Source organism: Clarias gariepinus, chromosome 5 (genome assembly GCF_024256425.1).
Source record: "Clarias gariepinus isolate MV-2021 ecotype Netherlands chromosome 5, CGAR_prim_01v2, whole genome shotgun sequence".
NCBI lineage: Eukaryota > Metazoa > Chordata > Actinopteri > Siluriformes > Clariidae > Clarias > Clarias gariepinus.
In genome coordinates, this window is record NC_071104.1 from 31535271 (window position 1) to 31554317 (window position 19047).

The 19047-nt window shown below is 38.7% G+C and overlaps 1 protein-coding gene across 2 annotated transcripts in view; it reads right to left on the reverse strand.

Moving 5' to 3' along the window:
• Positions 1-421: 421 nt before the first annotated feature.
• The window catches only part of LOC128524159 (hyccin 2-like), an 81136-nt gene continuing 62510 nt past the window's right edge, over positions 422-19047 (reverse strand). The window contains exons 8-13 of one of the 2 annotated variants that reach the window (XM_053496554.1): positions 18486-18581; positions 15861-15977; positions 12177-12264; positions 10711-10867; positions 10322-10447; positions 422-6768 (exon numbers count right to left, since the gene is read on the reverse strand). In XM_053496554.1, the coding sequence (XP_053352529.1) occupies positions 6224-6768; positions 10322-10447; positions 10711-10867; positions 12177-12264; positions 15861-15977; positions 18486-18581 (1129 nt within the window). In that variant the 3' untranslated portion in view covers positions 422-6223. The remainder of the gene's footprint in view (positions 6769-10321; positions 10448-10710; positions 10868-12176; positions 12265-15860; positions 15978-18485; positions 18582-19047) is intronic. The other variant, XM_053496555.1, reaches the window with a different exon arrangement.

Consider the following 19047-nt stretch of genomic DNA (forward strand, 5'->3'; position numbering starts at 1 on the left):
GACTATAACTATGAGTTTGTCCCTGGTGAGCAAACTGAGTAGTGGATACTAACTGTTAAAATCATGTGCATTCTACGTTAATATAAATAATAACATGAGAGAGCAAAATTAAACACACGTTGGAGGCACACAGGGTTAAAAACATGTCCAAATTTGTTTAAAATAAAGATCAGACCCACACATCTGTTACAGCACAAGGTTTATTCACCAATATACAGATCCAGACTTTCCTGCATTGCAGACTGATATTAACATCTTCTCACTTTCACTCTTTTTGTACAGTTTTATTTACAAGGATTTAAAATAATCTTTCCATTTACATCAATGGTACAGTATTTCGCTTCGGAAATTGCTTTGTTACAGCTCTGCTTAACATCTTCCGGTTGTAATCCTTTTGAACAGCGTAACCACTCCATGGTCTTACCAACCTACTTAACACCACGACTCTGTTTCAGGGCTCCTGAAGACCGTGTGCATGCCTAATGTTAAAGAAACCTGCAAAAAGGTCCGACTGACTTTATAACTACTATTAATTAATTAACTTTTTTTCACACACGCACACACTCACACACACCATATCTCTTACCCTATACCTGATCTTAAACCAGGAGATCATTCTGTTAAAACAGCAGCAGCAACTCTGATGTGGTTCCTCGCTGAAGGACCTGAGGAGGAACTCGCAAATGTATTCCAGCTAAGACCTATCAGCTACCCAGAGATTTGACCCAGCATCCCCCAAGAAAAAAAAGAAGAAAAGGCGAAAGAAAACCTTCAAATTGCATAGAATCTGTTTGAAATAAAGACAGTGGAAACAACCAGCTGTTAGGTGTAGAGAAAAAGGAAGAACACCTGAAGAACACCAAATGGAGATCCGTTCCTGTACAGAGCATTTGGATCGTGAGGAACGTCCCCCTGTAATAGTAGCTGAGTAGTCTGCAGTAGGAGTTGGCATTAACTTCCTTTCTGTTCTCATGCACACACACATTCTCTCTCTCACACACACACACAGACAAACACACACAAATATACATCTATTGTCAGTCACCGACAACACCAAAGACTGGATAAAGTGCATTGTATGAAAAGAAGGCCTACACTCATCACATGCAATCCAATCACCAAGAGACAAAGAGGGAGGATAAAACACATCTCTCGGTTAGCGGGTTGGTCTGAGTGAGAACAGGAGAAGGGACACTGATTGTACACATCCACGATATAACCAACAAGATACTCCACCAAAAAAAAAAAAAGTACACATCCCAATTACCCCAGTTATAGTTACTGAGCCAAGGAGTCTGGTATCTGGAGATATAAACAAAAATTTATACATATGAATTATGAGATTGACTTAAAACAGGAAAATGGATGTTGAACTATTTAACAAAACAGAAAATGACCAAATTGAAGCATCAGCTAATTTTAACACGCCAAGCATCAGACTCAGGTAGCAGGTATGGCCTAATCTTTAAAGGCAATAGTTTCATTTTCATTTGACCAGTGTTTGATCTGCCAGATATTTCCTTGTGACCGAACGAGACTTGAGACTCGATCATCTATGGAGTTATAAAAATCTACGGAGAAAAGTCTTGCTCAGGCTGGGATTTGAATTCGCACCATCTTTTCAGTTGCCCAAAGCCATGAACATTGAGCCATGACTTCCCCAAAGTGTTTGAAGTTGAGCATGTTCAAATGTGCTCATTACTTGTTCTAACATCTGTGGATAAATGCAAAAAAAAAGTGGACAATTCATTTTTGGCCAAACTGTTCCTGTAAGGTTTGATATAAAATTCAGATATAAAAGCTTAAACCTGGTTCTAAACTGTACTAACGCTGGAACCATCAAGGGTACGCCCTCTGTATCTTTCAAATACAGCACATCTTTCAGCTGGAACTTCAGGAGTGAATACAGTGCACATTTCGAAAGGTGCAGCAGTGCTCCTTAAGGTCTACGTATACAGGCTTTAAAGGCATATTTAGAAACATCAGCTTTCAAGTAAAAGATAAAATAAAAGATACAAAGGACGTGCCCTTGAAGGCACCACTGCAGTGATGAGCATGAGCACAGGTTTAGTACCTTTTTTTCTGAAAGTGGTTTCGTATTGTGTTGTAGTGTTCTAGATGCAGATTTTACACATTTAAGCCAGTACGAAAGGCTTCATGGGGAAAAGTGAGTGGGAGCAGTAAAACACACCATGGTTTTAACAATCTGTACAGCCAATGCACAGACCAGAAGTCCTCCAGTTCACAGAGTGGAGGTTAAGACAGTTAAGAAAAAAACACTACAGCTCTAGCAGTCTTATACTAACTCACACTACTTTAAGAAAAGATGACTGCTCAATTAGAAAAGATGCAGTTGAGCAAATTAGGGCTGTAGGGTAAAATCTTAGCTGTGTGTCCAGCTCTGCCATCCACACACACGTGACACTACCTTAACAATCCATAAATCCGTCTGAGACCATGGGAGACTGATGGAACCGGCTGTGCTCTCCTCAGAGAGACTTAATAAAAACCAAACCTAGAAATATAATGTATATCTGTAGTACATCAACACCACATACACATCATTAGGTAGACACACTCCACAGGAAAGAGAATTCTCAACATGGATGACATTAAAGATGTAAAGGACACGGTTGAAAATTTATCCAAATACACCACACCGTCTCTAGCCTACATATTTAATCAAATAATTAAATGGTCAAAAGATCTCTAACATAAGACAAGAGCCGTGAAGGCAGTCGTTCTCAGGAGGCAGTTGGCACTTTAGAAAATATGCAAGATGAAGAGACAGTATGAGGACCCACTGGTAGAAGTGTGCAAAGGGGTCTGGTTTTTAAATCCCATTTAGAAAAAAAAGGCCCCCATCCACTTATTCAGAAAGCATGACTAATCCCACCTACTTGCACAACAAGTTTAAACAATCCTACCTGTACCATCAGAGACTTTGATTCAACCTGCCTGCTTCCCCTAAAGGTTTCAGCAATTCAACCAGTTCTGTGAATTCTGAGCAGCTCTTACGAGAAAATCTTACCTAATCCATGCTCCCGCATAGTTTGACCAATCCCACCTCCTCCTGCACCAAAGTTGATTCCCAAATGCTCAAAAACAAACAACTTTTTAAATAGATTTTGTGTGTGACTAGTCCTACCTGCTTCTACAGAAAGTCTGAAAAATCCCAGGTGCTCGCACGATTAATCGATTTCAATTTTAATCTCAATCAATTTCAAAAAGTTTAATCAATTACAATGGCTCTTGTAGAAAGTCTGTCTAATCCCACCTGCTCACAAAGAGAGTTTAACCAATCCTGGCTTCTCGTGCAGGAAATCTGACCAATCACACATGGTCACACAGAGTTTTAACCAATCCTGTCTGCTCCTGCAGAAAGCCAGACTAATCCAGTTTGCTCGTGTACAAGATCTGACTTATCCTACCTGCTCATGCAGAGAGTTTAAACAATCCCAGCTGCTCTTTAGCTGTAGAAATTTTGACCGATCCCATTAACTCCTGAGAAAAGTCTGATTCCTATCACCGCTGTAATTTTGACAAATCCCATTAATCTTGCAGAATGTTTGACCAACCCAGTCGGCTCCTCCAGAAAGTTTGACCAATCTCTTTAGGTCTTTTGCACTATAAGTGCCAGAAGTTATTTTCGCAAATTTCCAACCATTCAATGAGAAGACTGTGTGTAAAACTGTCTTGTCGGGATCTGTTGTGTTTGGTCCTGACGCACTCATCTACTAAATGGCTCAGCATACACCAAACAGCACGATGGATAAAAGCCAGCATTCACATTAAGCAAATGTGCAGTGATTGCTTTTACAGCACTGAAGTTGTGCACAGTGAAAGAAGGTTTAAAATGAAACAGTAAAAGCATGATGTGCATGCAGACAGGCTAACACACACACACACACACACACACACACACACACACACACACACACACAGAGGACTGACAAGTACACACTTAAAATTTATCCTGTAAGAACAAAATGCCACTAGATTCAGATTCAGCCACTAGATGGAGTTTCTGTTTATCAGAATATCACATGAGCATGAAAAAATTAAAACAGGCTTCGGATGAAGTGAGGTTGAAAAGGAGAATCGTGACTAAAGGCTCAGGGATGAATCTTTAGGGATTTTTCAGCACACAGCTAGACAGCGTGAGAGTCCAGTGTTTGGAACAGCTGATGGAAAGAAGACGAGGTAGAACTAATGAATCAAAGATCCCTGTTTGATTACCTGACACAAACACAAGACTAACAGTCATGCACTGCAAAAAAACACCATCTTAGCAAGTAAAATATTTAAAATCTATACAAAACATATCTATAACTTATTACAAAAAAATTACAACAAACCAAATACGATATTATTCAACATTTTTTTTAATCTTCAAACATTACTAAAATTGCAAGCAAAACATATTTTGTTCTATTTGTAGATAATTTTGCTAGGCTTTAGAAATAGATTTTCTTGCGATTTTAGTAACATTTGACTAGAAATAAGCGCAATCATCTTATATTTAGTTTGTTTTAATCTTATTTTGGGAAGTTATAAATATGTTTAGATTTTTTAAGATTCAAGAATATTTCACTTGCTAAGATGTCATTTTTTGCAGCGTGTGCAAACACACACACACACACACACACAAAGGATTTTGAGGGTAATACAGATTATTACAGCTTTAACATGTTTGACACCAGCACATCAGAATCACGCTTCTTAAGCTTATTCACAAATCGTTTGAGAAGAGGAAAGTCGTGAGAAATGTTCGCCCACTCAGCAGTAGTCCAGAATGTTCATGTCATAAAATATCGTTCAGCAGCGGTTCGTTTTTTCTCCGCACATTTGTACGATTCTCCTGCTCGGGTTTCAGCGGATAAACACCAACAACATTCTTCAACATCTTGGCCTCTGGTTTTTTAAAATAGACAAACTCTAAAATGACTAGGAGTCAACAGAATACACCGTTTGTAGATTAAACAGGTCGATTAAAAAATATCAAGAAATAAAACAAACAAATGAACAAACAAAAAACAATATTAAAATTATACAGATCAAACCAAGTTATACTAGATTGTGTTGAATTTCTAAAGCAAAATCAAGGTCACAGATAACGGTAAATATGACATTTGTTTTTGTTTAAAGATGCATCTAAAATTATAAACACAGCCGTCTTTGGGACGGAACGCAGAGATGAAAAGAGCAAAAATATTTTAGTTTTCATTTAACAAGAATAATAAAAATAATAATCATAAGACCTTGATAAAAATTGCACAGGACCCAGGAGTTCAGCAGGAATGCATATGATTGCTTTGTGTCAGATGAACAACCTAAGATTTATTGCTTACTTTTTTTTTAAATATATATAAATATAGACTAATCTCTGAAGTCCCACAACAATAAATAATATAATATGCCTGATCTCTACTGGCTAGAGCCGGATTACCTCATCGTCCATCTCCAATGCCTCAAAAGTGGTTAAAACACTTAATGCCTGAATCTCAATTCACACGTAATAGCTTTAATATTGGGGACTGGCCTGTGTTTACCCCTGAAGCATCGGGGTTTCAAGTTAACCGTCATGCCTTTTATTTATTTATTTTTTTTGTCAAAATGAGTTAGCTAGCCTGTGTTGTTTCCGTTAAGCGCTCATGAGGCAGTATGTTTGTCACAGCTCCACTGATCAGGCTTATTTTTAGCATCTGGCCAGGTGTGGATAAATTAGTGACACGGGGAAGATGCGTCTGAGACCTGATCAGTCTAGATCAGGCGGTACATCCGAATCCAAAACATCACGCTGTCTTGGTCTGTTAAAATTGGAATGCTTCATTTGGTCTGAGGAAAATACGCAGACTGAGAAGGAGAAACGTAAAGAGGAAAAAAGGTCATGTTTCTGTCCAAATATTTAACAAATTTCCATCAAACATTGTTAATTTTGTATGTTCTCGACAGTGTATAGTGTCACTGTATATTTAGCGTCCTCTTCAGCCAACGTTTCAACCTCAGCCCAAAATACCCATATTTATCTCCTGTTTCTTTTGTGCCAATTTAGATTTGCATAAAATGGGTGGAAACCCAAAGAGGAAAAATTAAAGCAAGAGATAAAGAGAAACAAACCCACCATATTGATCAGGGTTCTGTTAAAAAAATAAAATAAAATAAAATAGACGGAGAGAAACAGGAAGCAGACGAGAAGATGGTGATGCAGGTGTAAAGTGTGCTACACCTGCGATATGAGCTGCATGTTGAAACTGGGCGAGCGAGACTGCTTGGTAAGAGGAGCTCCAGGAGATAGCAGGTCTTTCCCACCATCAGGCCGCACCAGATGTTCCTCTTTCAGACTGAGGCTGGAAAGGCGATGCGCTCCTCCTGCTCCTCCCCCTGGGCCGAGCCTTGCGCCTGTTGCTCCTCCTTCCTGCTCTCCACTCACTCCCACGCTCATACTGCAGGTCCGACTTAGGCTCTGCGTCTTCTTTATGGGGGTGAGTTCGATAGTGTCCAGCGTGATGGCAGGTGGAGGAGACTGAGCTCTCTGTGGGGGCTGCGGCTCTTTATGTTTCTCGGCTGAACTATCCTTCTCTTTTTCCCGGTGTGTGCGACTTGAGCTGCTCTTCTTGGAGCTCTTTTGCGTGCTGGCCCGCCCTCCTCCACTCCCCGAGGGTCGGCCTGTGCTCGGCTGGCTGCTGTTGGACGCACCGGAGGAGAACCCCTCATCTGGGTCGTTCAGGTTGAAGGACTCTTCACCTCCGCTCATGCCATCAGCATCTGAGAGAGAGAATGAGAGGGAAAGAAAATAAAAAAAAATGTCAGTAGAGTTGTGAGGGAGAGAAAGACTGAGTCAGAAAGAGAGAAAAGAAGAGAGAAGAGGGAAAGAACATAAATGGAAAAAAAGGAAAGGGAGAAAAATAGTCTAGCAACGAAAAATAAAAGGAGCAAAGTGTACTAAGAGTAAGGGTAATGAAAAACAAAATGTTAAAAACAAAAAATAAATGAAAGAAGGAGAATGGAAGGAAGAAGGTTTTCAGGAAGAATTGAAGCAACGAAAGGATGGAAGAAAGCAATGAATGAACGAAAGAATTAATGAATAAATGGAGAAGGACGGAAGAAAGCAAGCAAAAAAGGTAAACAAAGAAGATGAAAAGAAAAGAAGCAAATAAGGTAGGAAGGAAAGAAAGAAGGGAAAAGCAAAGTATTCAAGAAAGAAGGCAATATAAGTATTCAGGAAGGAAGAAATGAAGGAATAAAGAAAATGGTTTGGATAGGCAAGAAGGAAGGAAAGAAGGAACGAACGAACAAACAAAGCAGAAGGTATTGAAAGAATTGAAGGACCAAAGGAAGGAATGAAGGAAGGTAGGAAGGAACGAACAAACGAAGCATAATGTGTTGGCAGTATTAAAGGAACAAAGGAAGGAGTGAATGAACAAAACAAGAAAAAAGGTAGGAGGAAGGAAACAAAGCAATGTTTTCAGGAATGAAAATAGGAAATACACAGCATTCACTGTGTATCTAGAAAGTAATAATGAGGAGCTGTAATACAGAGCTGTGCTCATGAATCCATCTGCAGTGAAACTGTTCCTGGGAAATGAGTAGAATTGCCAAAAAAATAATAATAGAAATAAATAATAATAATAATAAAAAAAAAATACAGATGACTTGCTCTCACTCTTGATTATTAGTCATGCTTTATGAGTCACTGCTCTTCAGTAAATCAGCCATGGAAACAGCTTACCTATAAAACTCTCAGTTTAATCCCTGGGTTTATAGGAGTGTGTGAGGAAAACTCTCGGCTTTCAGTAAATGAGGAGTGCTCTGATGCTTGAAGCTAAATGAGACTGAAGTGAAATAAAACACAGAGTTCTCCATCGGTGCAGCAGGAGTCCGTTCATGCTTTTCCAATAACCAGTCAGTCTAATGTCCTACTGCAATTACAGGCACTGCCCTGGGCTTAACCTCGGCATTTTAATCTTGCAAGATGCAAGGACACTAGTAGGGTGTACTCAAGAGGCAAATCAGTTTCTATACACATACACTGTTTTAATACCTATCTATTTAGACTGAAAAACTGACCTTAATATATGTTATGTGATGTAAGTGGATACAAATGAAGAAAAAAAAACTGACAAAAACCATGATGTTGAACCGTAACTGAAAGATGGACATCCACTCTGTGGTCCTCCAGAAAGTTAGGACAGGACAACAAGAAAACGAACGAACACAAGATACAGCAAGACATTTAAAATTCAAAAGACAATAACAAAAAGCATGCATGCAGGATTGGGCAGGCAGCATGTGGCTGTGTGTGATTCTGTTCATCACAGGACCGCAGCAAAAAGCGTCAGGAAAGAAAGAAGAGGAAGAATGACAGAAAACATGCAAGCCACTGGCGAGCGTGCTCTCCTGTCACTCTCAATGCGTGCAGAGAGACTTGTCACAGGTCTGAATGGTAACCCACTAACGTTCACAAAGTCAAAACACTACACAGTCTAACGGTACTGAACATTGGGAGGTCATGTGCACAGGAATAAAACCAATTCATGCCCCAGAACTATAGGATGCTTGATTCTGTTTGGTCAAAAGGTGTGTCAGAAGTCTACAGTTTCCAATAGTTTGATATTCGAGGTTTCATTTTGATTTAAAAGCTCTAAATGATACTGCACTAAGCTACATCTTCGCACTTCCTTGACTCCTGGTTACTGGCAGAACATTAAGATCCACTAATTAGCTGCTTTCGAACAATTCATGCTCACAGAGAGTTTAAAGGAGACTGGCAGCTTCGCTTGCTGCTCCAAGATGGAATATTTTTAACGTGGTGTATTAAAGTCACCATCTACAGCATTTTATTTTTTTTTATCCAATTTTATTAAAATAAAAAATAAAAATCAGCAGAAACAATTGTTGCAATTGCTACAAAATAAATAAAACACTTTGAGGTGCGCTATTCTATGAAAACCGTCCACTTTAGATTGATAAGGATGACTCCTCTTTGCCATACCACATCACCCAGTAAGTTAATAACTTTCCTATAACTGAATGCTTGCTTGTGTTTTCTTCCCTACGTATATCACAAGTAGGTGTGTATTTTTATATACCAACACAAAAGGTTAATGGAAATGCACCTGTTTTAATGTATAATTGTTTCTATAGTAACAGTAAATCCTAAACTTTAAAACATACGAATAGAAAAAAAATAGTTGTATTCCTAATGGAAAAAAAAAAGTTATAAATGTTGATGTCATAATGAATTTGACGCCTTATTTACTCTGTTACTCTGTAAAATCTCCAAAAACATTTTTTGGGGTCTGTGTTTCTGAATACGTGCCTCAATAGAAGGAATTTAATATGAGAAATACTGATTTTTACCATAAAGGTAGTTAACATCTTAAATATCGCTAAATTGCTTACATTTAAATCGGGACCAAAGAATTTTAGCAGAACCATGAATATTAAATAGTTACAATTTTTGAAAAAAACTCTTACTTTAGACCTTACTTTATGTACTCAACTACACACTCACACTGTATTATTCAGGTACCCTGATATGTATTTGGTTCACAGCTGATGGACAAGGAGGCTAAATGGTGCTGCAGCTGAGCGTGGACTAGCGTGCTAGCGTATACATTTCCCAGGTTCAATCCTCTGCAGGTTTAACAGGCCATCCGCTGTTTTCATCTGCCTTTGCATGCACATGCTCGGAGTTGAGGCAGGACAGCTGATTGTGCAAATCAAGACTCTTCTTCACTAACTGAGCTTGCTCTCAAAACCTCTCCTTCCAGCTTAAACCGAATTAAACTGCAACTTCAATCTCTACTGGTTACCAGCTAAGTTTTATAATAATAAACCAAAATCTCTTTAAGTATTCTGTTTAAAAAAATGTGTACATGTGAAAAGGCTACAGATACTGTTTGTCTATCAGAAGACACAAGGTCACGAATACCATAGGTAGAAATGAATGTATATGTTAAATAAGAGTTTAGATGGATCCAGATTGATGACTTCTATGAACAGAAGCAAAAGTTAATAACTGTTATTAGCTGCCGAAATCTACTGCATTGAGCATGCTCAGTCAGTGACCAACAGGTGGCACCTAAGGTCAAAGGTTCATTAGTAGAATGCCAGGGATGCATGCACATACTTTTGTCCCCATCTCACCCAAACCTGGCAGAACACTACAGGGACGAAATGGAAATATTTATTAATTCCAAGCAAAGCTGGTCGAGTCTGGGGAAGCTTTGGTATCCAAAAAGGCAAGAGTGTTATTTGGAGCAAATTCAAACAATTCCCCTGCTTCGATCGTTGCCCTGCCCCCCGACCCGCCTACCCTCAAGTGTGACTGTGAGTATGCCCCTCCCTCTTCGCATGGGATTGGCTGCTGGCTCCATGGAAGCGTGTAGACCGGAATGGATGGAGAACTTGTACTCGGCCTCGGTCGAGAAGTCAAAACAATCTGTGGTTCGACACAACAGGGTGGAAACATGCTCCTTAGTGCTGCTTGTGTTTACATCCACTGTAAAAGCATTAGACAGTGGAACGTCTCTCTGGTATTATAGCAGTTTGCAAAATCAGCAGCTCAAAAGACATACAACACCAAAAGCAACCATAAAAAAAGAGAGATGCTACAATAATACATTCAATCCACAACAAAAGCACAACATAAAAATGATGCCTTGGACAGACGAGAGATTAGAAACAAAAAAAGAAATGTCTTACCTTCTCTCTTCCAGCGAAGCCTGCGAATCGAGGCTGCAGTGACAGCAGAGCGAGAGATCCTCCTGACGGTAGGCGTCACCTCCACCTGCAGTACCTTCTTGCCTTGAGAACCATCCGGAGCGCTGTCTGGCAGGGAGTTCTTCATCGCGTTTGCCAACTAATGATGAGGAAAGGGGGAGGGTGATAAGGGTGGGAAATGTTTATATCGGATCATTACATATTACCCCTGGTAGCATCTGTAGGGAAGCCAATACTAATTTTACCAAGATCGTGATTTACCATGGTTTAACCAACAAGAAAAAAAAGGTGAGTATTTCAGGTTACCGAAGAGTAGAGAAGTGAATAATAATAATATTTATATTAATAATAATTATAGGTGAATGTAGGCCTGGTATGCTCCGGTACTGTGTACTGTTAAAAGATTCAGTCGTGCTTTGCAGTACCAGAAAGAGGGGAGAGGAGCTACCTGCCAAAAAAGCACCTTCAGCAAGTAAAAAAAATAAAAATAAATGTTATGTCATCTTAAGCAACACTTTGCCTCCGTAATAACTGCTTTTAAGTTATTAAAAATTGCCTCTAAACCATCTGTGCTGTGTTTCGATGTTTCATTACTGCTGGTTAACGTGAGCCTACGCCAATGTGCTGACAGAGTCATGGCCCACTTCATCGCTTTGCTCATGAATAATGCGAGCTACAAATCTGACGAACACAAGGCTGAATCCCAAATCCCTCCCTGATCATTACTTGATGTGCAGAACAAGGGATTCTATATCCTACAGTACATTGCACACTAGTTACAATTACAGGTGTAAAAAAAAAAAAAAGTGAAATCTTTTCCCAACATGTGTTATGCTAATGCTTTATCCTTACTCCTTTTAACTGAAAGCCTTATTTCCAGCTGCCATTGTATTAAGTTAACTTAACTTAATGAGTAGAAGCAAATGTAGGAGTAGGAGAGAATTGCAAAAATAGCCATTGCCATTCTCTCTCTCTCTTATTGTCTATACCGATTTATACGATATACAGAGTTGCAGGAGTCTGGAGCACGAGGAGAGGTACAGCCTGGACAGGGTGCCAATCCATCGCAGGGCACACACAAATACACGCTCATTCACAGACTACAGAACGCCAATAGGTACCCAGAGGAAACCCACCAAGCACAGGAGAACAGGGAGGTCGGGGTTCAATTGGACCCAGACCCTCAAGGTGAGAGGCAACAGTGCTAAACATTAAGCCACCATGCCACCCTATTTTCCTGGGAAAATTAGGTATAATTAACATTTTTTTAAATAGTTTTGATGTGTCTTTTCCTCTTAAAATTAACGTTAACAGATTTGTAGTAATAGTACAACCAAACATGTTCAATGGCCAGGTGTCCACATATTTACAGCCTTATAATGCATTTCAGACAATACTTTATATTTTAATTTAATTTAGGAATTGTGTGTAGTATTGAGAAATCTTACCAGTAGAGGCTCAGAATAGAGTTCCAGCTGGGCTCTGTATAAGACATCATCCAAAGCCTCTCTTCCCAGATCCCACTCTCCATTATAACTGCAAGAGATCACACACAAACACTTGAGTTGCTGGTCAGTTGCAACGAGGACTTACTGTTAAAACCGTAAAGTCGATTATTTTCCATTAAGCACAGGCTAACATTTTAAAGTTAGTAACAGTGTTTAAAATTAGATGAAACATTTTGATGATATACAATATGAATCACAACACACAGCTTTGCTAGAAAACCTTCAACAAAACACAAATTTAATAACTGTGCAATAGTGCTTAAATTTAACTAAGAACAAACTTTATTAACTTTGAAAAGTGGAAAAAAAAAAAAATATATATATATATATATATATATATATTAAAATAATCTGTGTAAATTATAAACTTTTGAGAATTTAGCACAGGATTTTAACATCAAATCAGTTTCAGATAATTTTCTGATGATAACTGTAAGTATCATCTTGTCCAGCCCTGATTTAGAGTTCAGTTTAATGCTGTGTAACATGGCGAGAAGCATTTTGTGTGTTGGATATTTTCAAGGGAAATAATCGTGCGCCTACACACTGACTTGGCAGTTAATAAAATGCTTGAGGTGTATGGATATTACATTTAGGCATTTGGCATATTAGGTGTAGCAATCCACAACGCCCACTCCCCGACCCCCCCACCCCCGTCAAAAAAAAAGGAAAAAGAAGTCCTTATGTTTGATTACAGTACAGCGCGGGGATATTTTTGGTTAAAACTCTATATTGATGGGAATATATGAGAGTCAAATCCTGATAGTTATGAACTAGCAGCATGAACTCAGAATGTCTCCTTTCTGTTTGGGTTCCTGATAAAGAACAATAGAAACTGAGCCTCTTGCCAGCTTCTGTAATCAGGTAGACATGTGTTTGTTCAGTGAAGCTCAGAGAAGCTTGTGCATGTTTCATCTATGGCCGACCAGCCGAGCAAACACAAAGGAGGGGACCTGGGTGGATCTGAAATCTCTCTCCAAAATCAATGTACATATGTACACAGGGGGCAGAACAGTACAAAGTGCTCGGGTCTTTTATATGTTAACAGTGTAGATATACATTTGGCTGCTCTTTGGTCTTTTCTCGCCATAGCTCTCCGCAGCAGAGCAATGGGACAAAACATGCAAGTCAATTATTCAGCATTATCCATGACTTTGCACTGAAATTGGAGCAGTAATGATCACTAGCCTTTGCTCTGGTTTTTAAGGTTTACTTGACTAACTTGCACTGACAACTTTACTTGGGTGGTACGAAAACTATAAAGATTTGTGCTGTGACAATATCTTCTCTCAAATCAGTGTCCAATCCGTTAGACTATTAAACTGTTTCCAATCCAAGCTAGTAATAGTAATTTACCTTACTACTCATACTACCCATACTACTTTTCGTATCTACCCTACCCAGCTCCTTATCTCTCATCTCTTCAGATATCCTAACGGCCAAAACAAGGGATTGGTGCTAAAAAGTCTCAGCTACAGTAGGTGAAAAAGTGAATTTTCAGATAGGATCATATAACACCATTTTTCATAATAAGTAATGTTTCTTATCTCTCCATTCCTGCTTCCTCTTATGTAAATATGTATACACATTTATATTTTTATCAGATAAAAAGAAACACATTTGCTAAAAACAATTACATGTCCTATATATAGCGTAGGTAACCTTTTTGAATTCGAATCTTTTAATGATCATCATTCAGATGAAACTTAGCCAATTTAGATTTCGCATAGAAAGACATAACTCTTTCATGGAGTTTCCAAAGTCAGGGGGTGACTAAAAAAGTAAAAAAATAAATTAATTTTAATCTTTCTCGTCCTCAAATCGGAAGAAATGTAACAGTTCTTTTTCTATTAAACAGCTGCTTGGATGTAACACTAGTATCATATTTTCATATCAGAAACAGTGTGCCAAGGAAGAAATAAAACATGCTTTTAGAGAAAACTAATCAACAGTCGGGTGTGATACAATACCACACCAAAAGTTGATCAATTCACAAAAGCAGCAAACCCCATCATGTTGTACTGTTCCTACTGCCTTCATTATTTAAATAATTAAACAATGGCATGTCATAGTTATTAGTATGCAAGCAGAAAATATTGCATCTTGTCACATTAATGAGAAATCATAATTAGAAACAAGGACTATGGGATAATTGCATCACTGCATCAAAACATGTTCGTGGAAATCACTTGTCCAATGAGTATATCCATCTGCTCGCTCGTTAAATCTCATGCTCTCTTTCCCTCCATGTCTCGGTCTTTCTTCCTTGCATAGCAATCTGAGCAGGGACTCCATTATCATCTCTAACTTGTTTAGCATTGGTCGCATGCAGATAAAATGAAATCGACTGCACCCTTAACTAATGGAAAAAAGCGGTGCTAATCGAGGCCTCTTGAAAAAAGGACTACCGTAGCCACATACATGATATCCTAATATTAATCAAACCGAGAGTCAGTGTGTCATCAGTGTTCAACATCTAAAAATACCTCTCACGGCTTCTATATCCGATTACATAGCATGTGATGTGAAACCAATTGCATCCAATAATTCAAAACTCCATAATTTTTATAGATGGTCACATGACACTCCATACCCATGCAATTTAGAGCAGTGATATCCATAATACCAGTCAGAAGTTTGGACACACATTTCAATGCAATGTCTTTTATTTGGTGATTGATTTTGTTACATTCTAGAGCAATAAGGGAGATTAATAAACTATTGGACAAAACATTTGTAAATGTTGGTAAGTAACAATAGCTGTTCAAATGTCAGCTGGAACAGTTCTTGCAAGAACATTATTTTTAGGTCCATTTGTAAAACCCATCAAGCACCATGATGAAACTGGCTCTGATGAAGACCATCCCAGGAAAGCAAGACCAAAACTTACCTCTACTGCAAAGGAGAAGCTCATTTAGGGTTACCAGCCTCAAAAATCTCAATTTTTGCATAATGTGAATGCCTTTAACATTGTTTTACAATTTACAAAGAAATAAAGATCAGGAATAACCATGGAATTAGAAGGTGTGTTCAAGCTTTTGACTGATAATGGATGGATGGACAGATGGATGTTTAGATGAATAGGTAGCTGTGAGTGCTACTATAGGTATCCATCACGTACCAAGTACATACTCTCATATCAAGTGCTTTCTCTCATTGCTGTCATTTTAATGTCTGTCCATGAACACAAGTTAAATATACTCCTACATCTATTCATGCATAATAAAAATCATCACTTATTTAGATTCATAATTTTTTTTTCTCACACATTTCCACATTTTTTTTTTTTTGATTCTGCAAAGCTGCTTTGCAAAAATGACCATCGATAAAAGCAGTGTATAAGTAAAAGTAAACAGAACTGAATGTAAATGTGGTCTTTTTTCAGCAGTTAAAAGCAATAAAAACGACATACACCAATTTGTGTGTATGTGTGTATGTAAGAATTCTGAAAAATTCAATTTTTTAAACACAAATACATTACATACTGTATTTTAAGAAAAAACAACATTTCTATAATTAAGTTAACTTTAAGAAAAAAGTATCCCCTTTGAGTCGTGGCTTCATCTGTGCAATGGTTGCTGCTTATCTTGGTCTCTAATATGCCAACTGTTGTAAGACACTTACATGGCATGATAGACGGCAGTGAGCATCTGCACCATGAACTCAGGGTCCAGCACCACGCGGTTGCAGGGTTCCCGCCAAGTCTTCTGTTGCTGCCGTGGAAACCCACAAACACACAACCTAAAACAAACACAGCACTGTTATTACACAGACCCACATTTTGAAAATCACATACTAAAAAACAAACGCACACTCAGACTGAGAGACATGGAATACACAGTCCTATCTGGTACAAGGACACAAAATCTATATGCACGGACACACATACAGTGGTGCCCTGGCATACGAATGGTCCACCACACAGTTTCACCTTAGGAACCAAAAATTGGTAAAATTGGTAGAATTTTTGGGTGTGCCGGCACAGTTAGCACCGTCGCCTTGCACTTCCAGGGTCGAGGATTCGATTCTCGCCTCTGTGTGTGCATGTTCTCTGCGTTCTCGGTGGGTTTCCTCCGGGTGCTCCAGTTTCCTCTCACAGTCCAAAGACATGACGATTAGACTAATTGGCATTCCCAAATATTTCCCCTGTGATGGATTGCCGCTCTGTCCAGGACAAACCCTGCCCCAAGTCTCCTGGGATCGGCTCCAGGTTCCCCGCAACCCTGTATACAGGATAAAGCTGTATGGATGATGACAATGATTTAATGATTTCCGGTTGGCTGGAAGGGATTATCTGCATTTACGTTATTTCCTATGGAAATAATGCATTTAGTAATCCAAAATTCCGCCTTAAGAACTCACCTCTGGAATGGATTAAAATCATATACCAGAGGTACTAGATCCATATAAGAAGGACAATTTGTTTATTATTTTAAAAGGAAAGTTTGTCAGAAACGTTCCCAAGTCTTCTTGTTGAGACTTAAGGTATGCATTGGGGTTGGGATCCTGTCAGACACGAGGCAAAAAAACAGCATGATGCATTTACAGTATCCATGGCAACTGGCTGATGAAGGTCATGAAGGCCTATTGTATTACAACTTGAGAAAAATAGAACTAAGTGTATTTGTAAAAAAGTTCAGCAAGTATATACTGACAAAAAAAAATCATCATAATAAAATTACTAAATACATTTGCAAGCAGAATTAAAACTATAAACAGTTCTGCGTATGTCTCTCAGGGACCAATTATGTCCTGGATTGATGGAGCTTCAGGAACTGCCCATGCTGTCATAGGACAGGAAAATACATTGCTTTTTTTCCCAAGAAAGGTACGTAGGCCGTGTATTTGCAAATAAGGCTTGTTGCTGTTTAATGATGTACTGTGTGGGGGTCAGTGTGTCAGACAGGACTGCTTAACACGCACATGAGCGATAGAATGTGCTGTCGGGTCAAGCGCAGGAAGTGAGAAGCTGACACAGAAAACATCTTCAGACTCCAACACCCTGCTGAGGGCTAATGAGGCACTCCGTCACAGCTGTCACAAAGTTTCCAGCTGTCACTGTATGTGTGTATGAGCACTGTAGGGCTTTCAGGAGACATTTCACAGTTGAATCGCTTCGAAGTTGTGGTAATGCGCTGTTACTTAAAAGCAAAGAAAGTTATTTGTGAATAATGGCTGCCATCAAATCTCCATAAAGTGATGGACTTTATGATAATATGATATCGTAAGTCATGTTAGTGATTTTATAGAAACGTTACTGCATGTACAGTGGTGAGCAAAAGTATTAAGACAGCATTTGCCATGTATTATGGTTCTCCCTGTGCACGAACCAGCAGGGTTTGAAGAATAAAAGACTTCATACTAAACATTCAATGTTGTATAGCAATTTCAGTGCTAAAAATGTATTATTTTTATTTATTTAAGACCGTCATTAAACACTAAATTTCACGTTTGTCTCTGTACTTTTGTCCAGCACTGTAAATAAGCAAATCCGTACATTCTTGGTCAAATTCGTGATTTTCCACTTAAAAAACATGTCACAATACTCCTACATATTTGATAAAATACAATGTAACATTAGTTCTGTTTTGCTCTGTACCTGTATAAAATGATAAAATATCTATTTTTAATGCACATAAATATTTTTAAAAACTACTATAAATCAAGCTAAAGAGTACACAACTGCTAAACAGCTGTTTGTAGCCCAGATGTGGACATCTACACTACCGTTCAAAAGTTTGGGGTCACTTGCAAATTTCTTTGTTTTTGTTTAGTGATTTATTTTCTACATTCTACAACTATACTATGTGTATAAAATAACACATATGGAATTAGGTAATTACATAACAAGAAAAAAAACAACAGCTAGTTTTTATTTTAAGACACAGAGGTCAGCCTTTCTGTAATAGTTCTTGCAAGAACAGTTTTGTCAAGTGCATTTGCAAAATCCGTCAAGCACCATAATGAAACTGGCTTGAATGAAGGCCATCCCCAGGTGGGCGAGACCAAAAACCTACCTCTGCCGCAGACGAGAAGTTAATTTAGAGTTTACAATGTAGAAAGAAATAAAAATCAGGAACCATCATGGAGTTAGAAAGTGACCCCAAACTTTTGAACGGTAGTGTATGTGTGTGTGTTTAACTGATTATCACTCAACCTTCCAGCTGTGTCCAAAACTTAATCTTTAAGTATATTAAACTTGGTGTATCTCTCTCCGTGAATGCGTCGTGTGATGATGGCACTACTTACCGCGAGCTCATGCGGCACACGGCCTGGTATGACGAGGAGGGCATGTACACCACGGCTGAGTTGTAGCACAGCATGAGGAAACACAGCACCTCGAACCTGAGAACGCACAGGAACAACGATCAGCTCATAACAGGGCTGGAGAATGAGAGTGTTTACACACGTCCTGTTGAAGCAAAGAGTTTGGCAGGGTGACCAGGTGATTCACACACACACAAATGCTCTGACAATAACTACTGTGATTAAACAGTGAGAATTAAGAGTAGTGTTTAATTTGCAATATGATTCAGGAAGAATGTGGGTGCAGTTTTTAGGGAGTTTTGGGTGTTAATACAGAGATATACAGTAAGATTTAAAAATAACTTTTACAGAAACTAAACACAAAGAAACTAAACTGCTAATGAGAAAGCACTGATTAGGTCTGGGTAATGAACTTCGATGCTTTTATTGCACCACCTGAACTGCTTAGATATTATTCAGTATGGAAAAATGGCTTGTTACTTGGTGCCAAATTTTGATACCCAAGGAGTGAATGTCATCGACATCAGTGCAGCAATAAGCATGC